The sequence below is a fragment of the Camelus dromedarius genome, chromosome 16, assembly GCF_036321535.1.
Source record: "Camelus dromedarius isolate mCamDro1 chromosome 16, mCamDro1.pat, whole genome shotgun sequence".
NCBI lineage: Eukaryota > Metazoa > Chordata > Mammalia > Artiodactyla > Camelidae > Camelus > Camelus dromedarius.
In genome coordinates, this window is record NC_087451.1 from 28,063,798 (window position 1) to 28,080,695 (window position 16,898).

A 16,898-nucleotide genomic window follows, 5' to 3' on the forward strand; every position below is an offset into this window, starting at 1 on the left:
AAGTGGACCCAGACAGCATAATGCTAGACCGCCGTCCAGTGGGGGTGACCTTCCTCCTCTGACCCTGACCTCTCTTCACTGGCTGCACTGGGCAGAGACTCCATGGCCAGGAGTGCAGGAGACATTAAGGCAGGGAGAGGCAGGTGCTGGCTGGGGAAGGGCTCGCCACCATCCTGTACACTCCCCCATCCTGTGGATTCATCCATTTATCCTTGTGTCCCTCCCCTCCCCCCACTTATTATCCATCCATCCATCCATCCTTCCTTCCTTCCACCCACCTATCCATCCCCTCTCCCTCCCACCATCCCTGAAGCACCCACAGTAGTTCTGTGGGTAGTTGCAGCCCCACATCCTGACCCAGGTATAGCCACAGGGCCCAGAGGTTGGGCTGGCTTAGGTGGGCATGGGGGATCTGAAGACTCCTCCCACTGACATCGAACAAGGCTACAGGCTGCCCCAGGCACCCCGCACCCACACCCAGGCAGGAGAGACACTAGTCTGTGTCAGTCAGCCCCAGTGGAGCTGTGGGGCTGGGAGACTGGGCAGGGACAGCTGTGCACATTGCGGTCACTACCTCCAGCCGCAGGGCCAGCTGCCACGTTGAGCTGGGAGAGCTCTACCTGGCCACTGCAAGGACTCAGGCCAGCTCCTGCTCCTTCGTGCCTGAGAAAGACCAGGGACCAAGGGTCTGACTCCCAGAATGGTACAGGCTCCATCCTGGAGTGGGGCCAGGAGGGACACCCAGGACCTCCACAGATTCACACAGATCAGCCCACTATCCTCCCTTTCTCAAGAAACTTCCTGAGTTCCTGCTGCTGTCTTCATTTCCTAGCCAACTGCTTCAGGTACAGTTCGATCCAGCCACACTGAGACTCACTCCAGTGCTGCCCTTTTAAGGAGAACAGCCCTCCCCAACTCTATCTCTCAAGGCTCAGTATACACCCAGCCTCCTCCACAAAACTCAGCCTGATCACCCCTCTTCACAGTGCAGGTCTTCACCTTACAGCTTTCCACCACTTCGAGACCCTCCATTCCGCCCCAGGCCACACCTCCAAGCACCCGTCCACCTCCAGCCACGTGGGGGGGTCCCAGGCTAGCCCACAGTCCTGGGAACCCAGCCCCGTGGAAGAATCAGGGTAGGAGGAGACAGACAGGAAAGAAACAGGGAGGAGCAGGCTGGCTCGGGGCGCTGCACAGAGCAGGGTCACAGGCAAGGAGGGGCGGCCAGAGAGACACCAGGACTTGAGCCCTGACTCCAACACTCCAGCCTCGTCGGCACATGGCCACCCTTGGCCCTGGCAAGGGGCTCGCTCAGGACCGACCTTCCACCCTCAGGGCTTTGCCCCAGGGGCCCCCTGAATGGGAGTGACCAGCAGGAAGGGCAGGGAAGCGGAGAGAAGCCCAGGGCAAAGGTGCAGGCCGAGAGGAGCCGGGGCGCGGAGAGGAGAGCCCCCGTGGTGAGCCGCAGGACAACTGCTCTGTGCGCGGAGGGACGCAGGACGCATGGTGCGGGGCCTTGACAGATGTAACACGCTGCTTGCTTCTCAGCAGGACTGCCCGGCCCTGCTGCGGGTGCTGCCCGTGAGGAGGCCCGGGTGCACTGCGGAGAGAGCAGGCGCGACGCGTCCAAGAGACGCAGAGGAGGCCAAATCACCGAGGAGGGCTCTGCGGGGACCAGACCGCGGGCCGCACAACACCCAGAGCCAGCGCTGCCAACTCACTCCCCGCAGAGCGGGGTGGGGGGCCTGGGCCTCTCCCAGCACAGACCTCCTGGGAACCCACCTTCTGACGGGCCACCCCTCCGCACGACGTCCCTGCCTTCTGAGGCTCTCAGCAGACCTGGCCTCCTCACCTGAAGCGGGAAAGGCCTGGCACCGGGGCGGCCCCCCGCTCCTGGTGGGAGGAGCATGCAGGGGGCAGCCTGCTGGGTGGTGGGGATCCCCTCATGCTGCGCTGCTGGGGGCAACCCTCCCACCCCTCTGTGAGCGGGAGATTGGGGGGGCAGGGGTGCAGCTGGGGCTCCGCAGCCCTGCAGTTTCCCTAACAGCTGAGCTGCTGTGACAAGCCACCCCGCCCCCTTCGAAGCACAGAGATAACACTGTAGCCTCTAAAGACAGACGGCACGCGCAGGAAGCAAGCCTCCAGGCTTCGAGGTAAAACCACGGTGTTTCTGGGAATTCTCCAGGGGACCAGGGTGAGGAGATCTGTTTCTGGGGTGGAAAAAGTGCACCCCACTCATCTGGGGGCCCCCAGGACACAGAAGCGGCCCTGGGGCAGGACGGGGCAGTTCCCCGAATGGGGAATGAGTGACAGCCAGTCCAGGGGAGCTAGAGGGGGGCCAGGCTCGGGGAGGCCCAGCGGAAGCTCCCAATGGAGAGGAGACCCCCCCGCCCCGCAGCTCCCCCACAGCCTGGGCCCTCAGCCCCCAGCTCAAGGTGAGCCAGGGGCAGCTGCCGTTGGTGAGGGGGTGCTCTGGCAGAAGACCCGCCTTGGACCCCCCACAGGACGGCCTGTGCTCCCGAGTGGCTCCTTATGTGAACACGGGACAACAAGGGGCCTTGCTGAGCCTCTGCCACCTGGACCCCACCTGCCCCTGGCAGGGGGCGGCAGGGGACCCAGCCCAGAGCCTGAGGACTGGCCCCCTCGCCCCAGTCACACTCAAGGATCTGAGCAAGCGTCGTGTGCAGAAGAGGCTCTGCTGCCAGCTGGCGGACAGGGCTCTGGGCTGGGCTTCCCGGGCAGACGGGGTCCCCAGGGGGCACCCGCCACACGGTCTTGGAGGGTCTGGAGACCTCAGGATGCACCATGACCCTCCGGCCACCTGGTCCCCACTCCCAATGGGGACCCAATGGGGAGTCTCCATCGGCTTCGGGCAATCCAGGGGGAGTGACCGGGTAAGCCCGGGGCACCTGCTGACCTCATTAGGGCAGGCCGCTGGCGTGGGGAGACCGGACGGGAGTGCTGCCCAGACCGGACAGCACAAAGACCTCAGTCACCCAAGCCACAGCCCGAGCCCGGAGCCCCACCCAGAGAATGAAACTCTAACCCGGCTCATCCGTTAGACAAACAGCTACTGAGTGGCTGCAGCGTGCAGGGTCACACACCCTCACCCTGGAATCCGAGGAAGCCACAGGCTGCCCGGGCGCCCTGGCCTCTGACAGTGGCCCTCAGACCTCTTGGTGACCCACGCTGGCCCTGCGGCTGCTTGGGGCCATCTTCCTGGCCTGTTCATGGCCTGTCTCGGAGCAGACGTCTGACAGCCATGGACAACAATGACCGCCAGTGGAGGGCAGGTCGCATTTGTCTCGGGGGGCCCTCCACCGAGTGGTGACCAGCCTTTCAAAGAGGACAGGCCAGAGTGGAGTCGCTAGCAAGGAAGTGATGATAGTCCTGGAGCTGGACATGAGGGGACAGATGCTGGGTGAGAGAGAAGGTGCTTCCAGTGGTTCAGCCAGGTCACATGCAAGGGTCAGCAGGGAGGAGGGGGACCGCCCCAGTGCGCCCAGCCAGCCAGCAGTCAGAGGACAGGGAGGACCCAGGCTTTGGAGGGGACCTGGGCAAGGTCAGCATACAGGGGCAGCTATAGCCGCAGGTCAGGTCCAAATGGACCCTGCCCCTCGTGGGGTCAACCTTGGGCCCCCAATGACCTCTGAACCCTGGTATTCATGCCTTTATTGAATCCCCTTCCCTTGAACATGGGTGGGACTGGACTCACTTCTATGAATAGAACACCGCAAGATTATGAGGACAGCCCTTTGGAGATGAGGTTATAAAATGACTACAGTAGCCCAACAGAAGGTCCCCAGGGAAGGAACTCCTGTCTCCAGCCAGCCACCAACGAGGACCTGAGGCTTGCAAAAGCCATGTGGAGGAGCTTGGAAGGGGATCCCCCACAGCTGCAGCCTGGATTGACACCTTGACCCAGATTCCTGCTCCCCAGAAACTGTGAAGTGATGACAGTTTGCTGTTTTGAGCTGCTAAGTTTGGGACAATCTGTTACACAGCAATAGCTAACCCATACATAGAGAAGCAATGGGATGGGATGAAGGGGTGGTGCAGGGGGAGAATTTACAGTGGAGCCTAGAGCAGAGAAGGAACCTTCAGGAAGGTCAAGGAAGGACCAAGAGGGAGCAGATCTGCTTCTGCAGGAAAGTCAGAAACCCAGGTTTATGTGTGAAGTTCTCCCAACCTGGAAGGCAGCCCTCCAACCCCCGTGACCCAGACACGCAGAGGCACCCTCAGCCCCCATGTCACGGAGCCAGTTTCCCTTTCAAGCCAGGCCCAGGACACTTCAGCCCTTGACTGCTGTGCGGACAAGCAGCGCGGAAGTCCTTGCTAACCCTGTCTCCCCTGCTCTTTGTTCGACACCCTACAGACTATTTACACACCTCCCACACAAGAGCCCTCCGGACTCGATAATTTTGAATTTCTACTAAGGATTTATCATCAAGTCTGCAATGCTTTATAAAGGACGGGAGGGCCTCATGTGCACCTTCCCAACTTTTCTTGGTTTTATCTGTATTCACGCTCATTAAGGGCCTTTTAAGAGTTCCCCCAAATGATGCGTTACAATTTAATTTAGATTTAATTTTAATATTAATTTAAAACAAATTAAAAGCTTATTTTTAGGAGACCCAAAGGGATGCAAAAAGTCTCAAAAAGGGGGCTGGCCTCAGGCAAACTGCCCTGGAGTGACCTGCTGGCCGGGAGTGTGGCAGGCAGGCTGGACAGGGCAGCTGCCCCGCTAAGCAGACCAGCGTGTCCTGGGGGAGCATGGAGTCCAGCTCCTTCCCCTCCGTCCCATGCAGGGCGATGAGGGCTGTGCACACACCATTCTGCACGGCGCCGTGAGGCCAGGAGGCTGGCGGGAGCCCCGGTCCTGTCCTCCTCGTATCCACATCCAAGCCTGGGTCCTGAATCCCCTGCCTGCCGGCCGCCAGGGCCCTATAAGGAGTGATGGAGGCGGCATCTGGGCCCGAGCCATGCTGAGTGCAAGGCGCCCTCCGGGGTACAGGGACGTGAGTGCTGCCTGCCTGGGGGAGGGGAATGCCCAGGCCCTGGAGAGGTTCGGCTCATGGGGAAGGGTCCCGAGGGGGTGTGCAGGCTGTGGTGGGGGTCTGCAAGGCAGAGGGCTGTGAAGGCCTCAGAGAACAGCCGATGCTCTGGGGACAGTGGTGAGGCTCACACTGGGGCAGGCAGGCAGGCAGAGTGGAATGGCCTGAAGTCTGAGTGCCGGCAGAGGACACACAGGTCCGAACTGCCACAGCGGGGGCCGCACCTGGGGTCCCTCTGCACCCACACCAGAGTGGCCAGCAGGTCTGCACAGGTTAGGACAACGTCCCGGCACAGCTCTGAAGCTGCCGGCAGGGACAGAGAGGCAGGAGTGATCTGAGGGAGGGAGGATCTGAGCGGCAGAGGACAGAGCTGGCCGGCAGTGGATCGGTGACCTGTTCTCATCCTCTAGTCACTGGCTTCCCACCGACCTCCTCCTCCCTGGGGGTCTCCCCAGACCACCGTCCTCCCTGGCCTGAACTGAACGCCGGTCTGGGCACCGGTGCCTGTCTGGGGTCAGGGTTTGAGGTGCAGAAAAGGGGGAGCCACTCAGGCCCTGCAGGGCACACCCACACTGGGGAGGGCTGGGGACTGAGGACCAGGAGGGTAGCTCCGGGACAGATGGGTGGTGAGAGGAGAAACCCTCAGGCCTCCCCCAGGTGAGGGGAAAGCGCACTCCCAGCTCAGAGCTGGGACCTTGACCCGCCAGGCTGGTCCCAGCATCTCTTCACGGGCAGACAGGTAAGTCACAGAAGAAAGAGAAGCTGCAGAAGCAGCCTCCTGAGGAACGCCCCGCGGTCCTGAGACCAGGCCCGGGAGCTCTGCAGTGCTTGCTTACAGCCAGTCTCACCCCTGGCTCACGCAGTGTCCCTAGTGAGGGGGCACCCAGGAGCCTCCACTCCCCCCCAGGCTGAGCAGCCCGGGGTCCCCCAGCTCCATGTGTGGGTCCAGGACTTTCTTTTCTGCAGGGGCCTCCATGATCCTCCCGCTTCGACCCAGAGCCTCAGAGCACCCCATCCCCATGACGTCACACTCCGTGAGAGCCCCAGCGCTCACCTCCCGGCGCTGCGACTGCCACCTCCAGCCTCTGGCCCCCAGCAGCCAAAGCCCACACAGGCAGAGGGTAAGGGAGGCCGTGCAGGGGTGTGGCTGGACCCCAGAGCCCGGGTGCAGGAGCAAGGGCCCCCGTTTCCTAACTCTGCGGTCATACTGAGGCCACAAGACAGCAGGACCTCAAGGCAGGCACCACGGAGAGGGGCTGGAGGGACTGTGACCCATGAGGGGGGCCCTGCCTGTTCCCAGAGGAGCCCCTCCTGTGATGCCCGAGGTCCAGGCACTTTCTCCCCAGGTCTCTGGGCACATCCTGAGGACGTGGGCTCCCAGGACCGGCTGGCTGGGGATGGGGAAGCCCGGTGGCACTGACTGGGGATGGGGCACCCCTCCAGGATTGTGCCTGTCCCAGCCCTTCAGCAAAGCCTCCCCGCTGACTCACTTTAGAAGTGGGAGGCGCAGAGAAGCCTGCCCGGGACGGAGATGCCGCAGAGGGCGAGGGGCCACAGCCCCGCCCCTTGTCTCTCCCCCACCCTCATTTCCCTTTTGCTGGTTGCCCACCAGCCCCTGCCTGCACAGCCACCTCGGAGGGAAGAGGGGTGGGGGAGTGGGCAGCTCACCCCCAGCATCTGTCCCTCCTCACCCTCCAGCACCTGTGGCCCAGGTGAAGCTGCCAGCACCTGCCCTCCAATCATCAGTGCTCCACCACACACAGAACCCCACGCCGGCAGCCAGGGAGCCACCTGCGGGGGCCAGGCACGGGGCAGACAGGAAGCGGCCCCACCTGGAGCCCGGCCGGTGCTCTGCCAGGTCCTATCCCCACTGGCCCCCTCTCTCTGCTGCACAACTTTACGTGTGCACCCAGGGGCCGGCTCCCAGGCCATGCAGGTGACGCCAGGCTGCACTGCCCAGGGGCCTTCTCCCTGCCGCCCCTCACCCTCGGACACTAAGAGGAAGGGGACAGCCCTCTCTGCCAATCTGTTTTGCTCTGACACCTTTTCAAAACATAGTGCACACAGGCTGGGAGCCTCTGCAGACAACAGAAGACGCTTCTGGAAGCTGAGGGGATGCTGACCTGGTCCCTGGGGGTAGGCCACACAGGCTGGGAACACGTAGGGGGCGCTGCCAGCGTCAACGTCCCCACGGTGGATGGATGTGGGGGAGGGCACCTTGGTTTTAGGGAAGAGACCAGGGCCAGTTCGGATCCCAGCGTCCCCCACCCTCCTCCTCCTAACGAGTTCTCCCGGAGTCAGGGTTACCATCCCGATTTTCCAGTGTGGGGTGAAACTGCAGGGAAAAAGCCACACAGGGCTTCTTTTCCCACCCACAGGCACGTGCGCGTTTTACCCAAGCATGGACGGGCACGGGCACCCCGTCTCGGCCCCTGCTGTCCTGCACGGGGAGCCAGCGACTGCCTGGCCCTGCTCTGGGGGGAAAAGGGATGGAGGGGTGGACATGCAGACTCAGGACCTTGGGGTCCCACCGGGAAGGTGGCCCATGTGGAGCAGGACGGGGACTGCGGCAAGGCCTGGCGGGACAGACTGCTGTGCCGGTCAGGGCCAGACGTCATGGACCATGTGGGACAGAGATGCACTGGAGGCCCAGGGGGCATTCCTGGGAAGAAGAGGGGTGGTGGTGTGTGAGAAGAACTGGGGGACACGGTCAGGATGGTGGGCCTGGGTGGAGCCGCCGTTCTCCACCAGGCTGCACGTCAGAATCACCTGGGGGTCTGAAAGGACATGAGGCCGTGACCCTCCAGTGCCAGCTGTGGATCAGAACCGGGGTGGGGGGGCCTGGGCACTGGCCGACGTCTGGGCTGCCTGGAGGGGGAGCCGGCTGGGGGGTGCTCCAGGAGGGGTAGGGAGCAGAGAAGGCACCTGGGGCAGCAAAGAGGGGAGCATGGTGGCTGGAGCCTGTGCTGAGCACCGGGAACCTCAGGGACAGTGGAATGACAAGGGTGGTGGGCGGGAGCCGACCTCAGGTGCTGGGGGCGGGGGGGAGGCTCGGGTTAGAGAGGCCCAGAGGGAAAGGAAAGCGGGGCTGGAGGCTCATGGCTGACCTGCGGGTGGGGGCTGGGCAGGGCAGCTGACAGGCATCTCCTGGAGGAGGACCGTCTCTCACGGAGGGACTGGATGTGGGGACAGGTTCATTTGAAGCAGGAGCCAGAGAACAGGTTCCACAGGGACAGAGGGAAGGAAGGGGCCGGAGCCGGGGAGGGCACCAAGCCCTGCCCGTCAGTGCTCGAGTCTGCCACCGAGAGTCGCTGGGGACCCTCGGGCTCCACCCCAGCAGGTGGCCAGGAGCTGAAGGATGGAGCAGGTGGCGGGAAATGGAGACAGACCAGAACACACATTCGGATCAGTGGGCCGGCTGACTCTCCCAGGGCCCAACTGGGATGTGATTCCTTGAAGGCCAGCTGTGAGCATGTGTGAGTGGGAGCAGCTGTGAGCATGAAGACCTGCCCGGGGTGTGAGCACATGTGAGCCGGCTGTGACCCGCACTGCGGGCTCCTATGAGCTTGGCCAGTGAATGCGCGGGCTGGCCCGTGGGGACGTCAGGGTCTGCAGCGTAGGCCTGCACCTCTGTCCACAAAGGGGACACAGACTGGGCCAGGTGGGTACCAGCCTGACAGTGCAGCCCTGGGCTCTGCTCCGTGGGTCTCTTATCCAGCGGTCCCCAATCTGCCTTCCTTTCACCTCTAACCAGCTGTGCTCCCAGCATGCCTGCCTCAAGGGTAGGGGTGCCCTGCCTGGCCTGGTTCTGGGATTTGGGGGCCGTGGTGCCCTCCCCAGAGATGCCCATGGAAGTCCCAGGGAAGAAGGGCCCTGGCTTTCTGGAAGGAGGAGCAAAGGGATCCAGCCAAGACCGCCTTTTCCCAAGAAGACAGCAGAAGGGTGGTTTAGTCCTTACTCAGTGTGGCTGCGGCTTCCACCTGGAGGGGGACCCTGAGAAGGCACACCCATCCTCTGCCCCTCCTCCGAGTTCTGGTAATTTCTAGTGAAAACCAGGTTCCTGCACTGAGGTTGGAGAGGGGCTGCTTCAACTCTCCTTCCACTTTCAGGCACACAGTCACCCCCATCCCGCCCCCATCAGCCTCAAAAGTCTTTGGATCTAAAGACACTGAACTCTTTGTTGGGGGGGCTGGGGGAGGGGAGAGGGGGCAGGGAACCCAACCCACCTGTTCATTCCTCCTCCTCCCCCCCTAACCGAGGTCAGAATGTGAAAAAAAAAAAAAAAAAAGCTTCCTGGCTGATCCAATCTGGAACCTAATCGTCTAGACAGCTGCAGCAGCCCTGAGATGCCAGCCCGGCTGGCTCCCGGCTTGGGCACTGGACACCGCCCCCCCAAGGCCCGCGACTGCTGCAAACCCACGCCGACCACATAAGCGGGGCCCGGGCAATCCCCCACCCGGCGCCCCCTCTAAGCCCACGCCCAGTTCCCACCAACTAGTCCCCGTCCTCCGGTGGCAGCTGCTCGCAGGGCCACGGGAGGCAGTAATATTATATATTACAACAAACAGGGGCAGCCCACTGACAAATAGGCCTGCGTGATCTAAACGGTATATTATCCCATAAAAACGTCAGCGGGCAGGGAGTCAAAGCCGAGGTCGAGCCGCGGCCGTGGAGCGCGGGCTCCGAGCCCGTACCTTCCTCGGTGCGGCCCGGGGCTGCGGCAGAGGGGGGCGGCTAGACCGTGCATGCTCCTTGTGATTTTGTTGCCTGCTTGTAATCCTGCATCTTAGGTGGGAGACAGGAGGCCCCAGAGGTTAACGGGGACCCAGGAACCCCAGGGAGCCAATCCCCAGTGGATGAGGGAGGTGGGGTCCACGCATCACAAGTCACCTAGCAAGTCACCTACGGCCAGACAGGGCGCATGATCTGCATCCCGAAGCCCTGAAGTCCAGCTGTGGCTCGAGGCCTCATGAAGACCTCCGAGCAGGGTCTTTTCCAAGGGCTGTCCTGGGAGGCCACCCCTCCAAGAGGCTGCCAGCAGCGGCCGGTGTGGGAACTTCTCTGGCTGGGTGATGACGGGCCAGGCTGCCATCAGAGGGGCCTCAGGCAGCACCTCTGTTCTGGGGGGATGGTCTCTACTGACCAGAAGTCACCCAGGGTGGCTGCTGGTTGACAGGGCATCTACAGGGCTGCTGCTGTCAGATGTGAGGCTGAGGAGTGGGGCGCCACCCCAAAGGCTGTGCAGGATTTCCTCCTGGGCTCCACCCCCAGGCAGACAGCCCTGATGCCACCCCAGCGGAGTCCCGCGTGACCAGTGTTACCAGGGCCCCTCTGAGAAGGCCACATGCAATGGGCTGCGATTAGGGCGTCTGGTGGGAATCCCCCCGGGGCTCTGGCCACATCAGTCAAGGCAGCTGCCCGCTGCAGAGGGTCCTGGGCCAAGGGGCCTCTCCCATCTGTTGGGGCCTATATTCAGATATTTATGGTAGGGAGGAAGCCAGGCGGGGCCCAGAGGCCTCCTTCAGAAGGAAGGGCAAGGGGGCACTGGGGGTGGCGACCAAGGACCCCTTCCGCCCCGGAAAGCACTCATTCCCAGTGGCACTGGCTGAACTCTAGCTGTGCTTGGGAATTCCCAGCTCAGGGCCAGTCCCAGGCTCAGACCGGGGAGCCAGACCAGGGCATTCTGGGAAGTGTAGTCCTCTGGGAGTCAGGAGCGCCCGCTGGGATTTCCGGGTAGAGGGGGAAGGGGGGGAGGGGGCTTTCCATCAAGAGCAAGCAAGGAAGAGGAGAGAGCAAAGGACCCTAATCTCAGGGTGGAAGTTTGACATTCCTGGGAAATGGCTGAACACAGACATCTGCTCCCTGAAAAGACACCAGCCAATGGTGCGATTCCAGCCTCAGATCACACTGCGGTGGTTTTTCTGAGCAACCCGTCTGGTGCTTTTATTATGGTAGGGAGACCTGGGAACTCCCCAGAGAGCAAAGACCCTGCCCGAAGTGCCCCCCACTGCTGTCCTCCTCTGGCAGCTGCCCCCAGACACCAGGAGAGACGGGGGGGGGGGGGGGGTGCTGCCTGCTGGGCTCCTAGAGAGGCTGCCGCCTATCCCGCACGCTCTCCAATGTTATTTATGCTCACAGCCCGCGCTGATGACATATGTAAGTTGACAGCGAACATCCTATCAACTTGCTGGAGTGTATCTTGATTGTTAAAACACAGTCTTAAAGGTGTACGATCATTTATCAAATTAAAATAGCGGCGCCTTACCTGTCCCTTTTCTGCCTTCCCTGACCACTCCCCTGCAGCCTCTCTCCTCCCCTGGCCTCCTGGGCATCCCGGCCTGGCACCCCAGGCCCTGCTCCTGGGGGGAGGGGGGACGGTGGGGTAGCACTGCCCCCGCTTCCAGGGACCCAGGGCTTGGCACCCCCTCCCTACCCCGCCCCAGGCCAAGGCAAGCCCACTAATCGCCAAGAAGTGACAAATGCCAGAAGCCCCACCAATTAAATCTAAACTCAAGCAAAGCTCAGTGGCCAGTAAATTATTATTTTTATTAGCTTGAACCAAGTTCCCGTAAGAGAGAAAGTCAACTTGCTCCCATGAATGGCTCTTGTATAATTTATTTAACTCTGTGCTCTTTGCCAAAGCCTGGAATATTTTTAGCTCGTTCTGTTGTTGGATTTGGCTTTTTTATGTGTGTTTCTGAGGGGTATTTTTAGCTCCCTCCAAGTTATTCTAACAGCCTCCTATGTGCTTTGTCCTGTCTGTGCGGGCTGTTGAACCCAGTCTCGCGGCAGAGGAGGCAGATTTCTAAGAATAAACGGGAGCGTTTGGGGGTGATGAGGGAGGGCAAGGCCGCTCCCTGCCTCGCTGGCTAATTTGCCTGAGTGCTCACGTGACCTGGATATTCCTATAGGAATATCCTGGTAGGAATAATCAGACACGGGGCAGCACAAGCCCCACTGAGAAAAAACCCACATTCCAAAAATGGCTTCACCGGGCAGGCGAGGCGGCCGCAGCCGGGCCGGTCCCCGGGCCCTGGATTCCGGGCTCCGCAGGGCGGCTGCCGCTTTGATGTCTGCTTCTGTCACGTAGAGCGCAGGATGGGTAGTCTTCGGAAAGTAACTCTTTTCACACCTACTTAATGTTGGTAACTGTTGCAGAAACACTCCATCCTGTCATTGAGTTAATGAGGTATTTACGAAAATGTATTTTTTTCCCTTTACAAAAAGATATCATTTGAGGAGGGAGGGGGAACCTTTGATGGAGTCTTTTCACACCAGGAAATTATCTTTTTTCCTCTACTGCGTTTTTCTTTTCTTTTTCTTTTTCTTTTTTTCCTCCCTTTTGAGATTGGCGATCAGAAGCGCTTTTGGTCCTCCCACCAGAGGGAAACTGCTGCCCTGTACTCCCAAGAACAGCAGGCCCAGGGCACCTGACTTCCAGGCAGGGCGTTTACACCCCAAAGAAGACGGGAGAAGGGGGGAGAGGAGAACCCACCCGCGGTCTGAGTGCCGAAGCCAAGCGTCCTCCGCCTCTTTTGGATAGAGGTGATTCTTGAATCCCGCGCTGGCGGGGGTGGGGGGGTACATATAGAGAGGGATGGAAGAGGGGGCGGGGACCCGCTCCTCCTGGCCTGGCTGCCTCCTTACTAAAGAGCTCGCTCGGAGGACAGGCGCCATCCCCAATCGCTCCCGGCAGTAGCGCTGGTGAAAAATCTTGGGCTGGTGCGTTGTTGATCCCCCCCCCCACCCCAGGTTTCACAGCTTTGCCTCCAGACCATCTGTATTAGAGACAAAATCTAACACTGCACTAAAAATAATGATTCCAAACATTTTAATTGCACCTTTCGGTGACAAGGTTACTGGAGCAGCGCTTCACCATAAAACCCTACAGCCCAGTGATAAAGCCACCAGCACTTTCATTTTTAGAAAAACAATGGAAGGCGGCCTGGAGCCCAGCGTCCCATCAGGGTCCCTCAAGCTGACATTCTGAAAGTGCTGGGTGGGGACGAGGGAGGAGAGGAACAGGCGGCGGGCAGGGAGGGAGACCCTTGGCCCAGGCCAGGTGGCCATGCCGGGGACCAGCAATCCTCAGACGCCAGAGACTCCATCGCGGGTGGCTGAATCCTGCTCCCCTGTGGGAGCCGGACAAATAGGAAGAAGCTCAGAGTAATTTTCCTTTCAGCAGGGCCGTCGGTTCAGGGAGGGGCGGGCTGGGATGCTTGCAGCCGTGGCCTGTGGACCCGAAGCCATCCGCGGAAATGGGAAGAAAGTCCGCCAAACTGGCCATTTGGAAATCCACACACAAGATGCAAAAAAATTTTTTAACTTAATTATACTTTTTTCTTTCTAAACCAGATCATATATAGATACAGACCAAAGCAAAGTGGTCTGGGGTATAATTCCTTTTAAAAAAAAATTGATGTAGCTAAATTTTAAAAAGCAATACGAGATTCTGGCTTTCAGCAATTTCAAAAGGCTTTCAGCGGCAGATGTTTCGAACTGGACGCCCTCTAGGCCAGCCTTCTCATTGCAAATGGGCTGAACATCTCCAAACACAATAGGTCTCTCTGGTCTCCCAGGGGGGTGAAAACAGGCTCCAGGAGCAGGCGACACGTGGCCCTCCAGTCCCCTCTCTGAGGGTGCCCTGGGGACCTCCAGCGCCCTCTAGAGCACCCTGCATGTGGGGAGGAGGTGGGTAGGGTCTGGGTCAAGGACACAGACCCAACCAGCACCCACCCAATTTCTCCAAACCCTCCGTGGCCTACCATCCAAGAACCACGTGGTCAAAGTTGGAATGAGCAAGACAATGGTTCGGGCCCCCAAGGCCACGTTCCCACCTGACTCGGGGGTGCCTGCTTCTGGGAACAGCAGCAGAAAGGGGAAATGGCGGCTGACCAGGGCCTGGCCAGAGCTGTGGGCTGCTGAATGGGGACAGGGGAGGCAGCAGTGACCTGAACTGATGGGGAATCCGGCCTGGCCAGCGGGGACGGCCCCAGCCTGTCTGTGTACTACTGGGAACCCCTTGGGTCGGCTGAGAGGCTAGAGGGCATGGCATGGGGGGGTGGGGTAGGATGCAATGGCTCCCTCCTCCCCCCCACAACCTGCAGGCTCAACCCCCCCACCCTCCGCAGGCAGCACCAGCCTGCAGCCAGAAGGGGCTGGTAGAGCAACTGCGGCACTGTCCCTGCTGCCACCACCTGCCCCAGACCGCAGCCCCCCAGTATGGGCTAAGCCGGGCAGGCAGCATCGCCACTGCAGGGGCAGGAGAGGCAACCACAGGGACAGCCAGGACAGAGATTTTAGAAACAGCAATTGCCCAGGCAAGTTCCTTTGCTCTTTTGGGTTATAAATCTAGAGGAGAGAAAGGAAGAGGAAGAGGATTAGAAGGAAGAGCAGAACAGGCTCACGCGGAGCGGGAGACGCGGCCACAGGGCTGATTCCCCGAGAGCGCCGAGTCTGGCCCCTCCACTCCCAGCTCGCCCTAACTTTTTGAATCTCCTCGTGTTTTAAATGCTAAAAGCCCATTAGTAACCAAGCAATTTCTTGGATTTTTTTTTCTTTTTAGGAAATTTATGTTTTTCTCTCTGACTGCCCTCCCTTCTGACACCTTTCCTTCTAGCCTGACTCTGCCATCCATTTTAATCCACGCACTAATTGTAATCCCATTAAAGCAGATACAATTTTATTAGTATTCACAGTTCATCAAGCTAGCAATAATAACTGTTACTGCCAAATTAACAACAACAAAAGTGGCAAACAACATTTCTGATGTTTAGAGCAAACTGTAAACAAAAAGCAAGCCAACCTTCCAGGGTGACCGGCAGGTCCCCACACGCGCAGCCCCTCCAGCTCCTGCAAACTCAGTTGGCACTGCCCAGTGACCTCCAGGGTCTCCGCGAGGGAGCGGTCCCTTCGCCACCCTCTGCCTGGCCCGGCTTCTCCTCTGACCTTGCTCAACAGTAATATCGAAGCCACCCGAAAGGGGGACTACTCTGGAGACCTGGATCAGCTCTGCCAAAGAACGATTCTCTCGGAGAGGATGGGAGAAGACCGGAGTGCAGGGCGGCCCGGATCTCTCCGGTTGGAGCAAATTTGCGGCGAACTCGCCTGCATCGAAATCCGGAGGCGGCCCCCGCGCCGCCCCCAGCCGAGCCGGCGCCGGCGCTGTCCTCCCCCAGGCTGGGCCGCGCTCTGGCCACGCTTTGTCCGGCTTTAGCAGGATACCGGAGGCACTTGTTAAAGCAAATGCATCCCCTGCAAACCCATTCTCGCCCTGACACTTCAAGGCTTTATATAGAAACAGGATTTGCCCGTCTTACACCGGCAGTCCCTATTAACGCTCACCCCGCGCACACACCGCCCTAATCCGCGAGGCCGCGGCATCCCACCCCTACCCCCAGTCACAACAGCCGTTTTGTTCCCGCAGAAAGTGCCTCGTTGTCCCAGCCTCGGAATGTCTTAAGGATGTGAATGCAGAATGCAGAAATGAGGTTTCCGCGGAATTTAGTTCTTCTGCAGGAAGGGGTGGGGGAGGGTGGCAGGAGGGGACGGCTTTATTTTTAGCCGGCTCCGGGGCTGCCCTCCGAGACCCCGGGGACGGCCGCTCGAAACCGCGATGATCCGACTGGGTTGGGGGGAGGGGGGCGGCCCGCAGGACGCGCGAGCCGCCACCGGTGCCAGAGCAGGGAAATGAAACTGAAGGCTTCTCCCCAAATGCTCCAAGGAGAAGAGGGGTGGGCGCCCAGTCGACCCTCGACCGTGCCCACCTCACGGCAGGGCCCCCTCTCCCGCGCCCGCCCGGCCGGCACTGACCTGTGTGCGAAGCCATGGGCAGAGGAGACGGGAAGTACTTTCCGGGCTGGAAGTGCGCCGGGGGCTGCGCGGCCGGTCCGGCCGGGGCCAGGCGCGCGGCGGCGGCGGCGCTGCGGTGGCCCAGGCTCCCGCGCTCCGACAGCAGATGCGGCGGCGGTGCGAAGTCGCGGCCATCCATGCCGGGCCCCGGCCCCGGCCCGCCGCCGCCTCCCGGGAGCAGCGCGGCCGGGGCCCGGGGGAGGCTCGGCGCGCGGGCGGCGCGCGGGCGGCGCGGAGGAGGCGGCGTCCGGGGTCACCGGCGGCGGCGGCGGAGGGGCCGGTCAGCACGCCGGCGGGCTGGGCTCCTCGGCGGGCGGCCGCGTGCCGAGCCGGCGGCCGCCGTGCGGGTCCATAGTCTGCGGAGGCAAGCAGAGGAGACTCGGTGACTCGGGGGCTCGGCTCGCCCGGGGGTCCACGCCCCGCCGCCCCCTCCTCCACGCCCTCCGGCCCAAGCCTTGGACAGGCCAGGCGGCCGACCCGGAGCGCTCGGCGCGTCTCCCGATGCACGCGCGCGCGCCGGCCACCTGGGCCGCCTGGATCCCCGCGGGCACACGCACCGTCCCGGCCACGCTCGGACCGCAGCAGCCTGGGGGAACCCGGCCGTACTGCTCGCCGCTTCCCCTTCGTGGGTCCCTGCGGCGAGGGCGCCGCAGCGAAAGGCTGCTGGCTCCGCTGGGTGATAAAAACCCAAATCTGCGAAGCCATCACGCACACGCACACACACACACACACACACACACACACGCTCACTCAAACGCACACCCTCTCCCCTCCCCCGCTGCCCAAAGGTGTCTCCGAGGAAAGGCCTGGGGTCCACGCTAGCTCTTTTCCTCTCCCCCTATTCCGAGGTCCAGCTTTTACTGCATTCCGCTTAACCGAATAACCATGCTAATTAAGCGAGTAATTTTATTGATTGTAACTCAAGAGTATTTTTTATAACCTTCCTTTTCTCCCCTCTCCCATCCCCCTATGCGTCTTTCGGTCCATTCTTTT

The 16,898-nt window shown here is 61.0% G+C and overlaps 1 protein-coding gene across 2 annotated transcripts in view; it reads right to left on the reverse strand.

Moving 5' to 3' along the window:
* Positions 1–16,044, reverse strand: part of BAHCC1 (BAH domain and coiled-coil containing 1) — a 58,269-nt gene extending 42,225 nt beyond the window's left edge. Inside the window, exon 1 of one of the 2 annotated variants that reach the window (XM_064495383.1) lies at positions 15,867–16,044. In XM_064495383.1, coding sequence (XP_064351453.1) covers positions 15,867–16,044 — 178 coding nt within the window. The remainder of the gene's footprint in view (positions 1–15,866) is intronic. The other variant, XM_064495384.1, reaches the window with a different exon arrangement.
* Between the last annotated feature and the right edge of the window lie 854 nt (positions 16,045–16,898).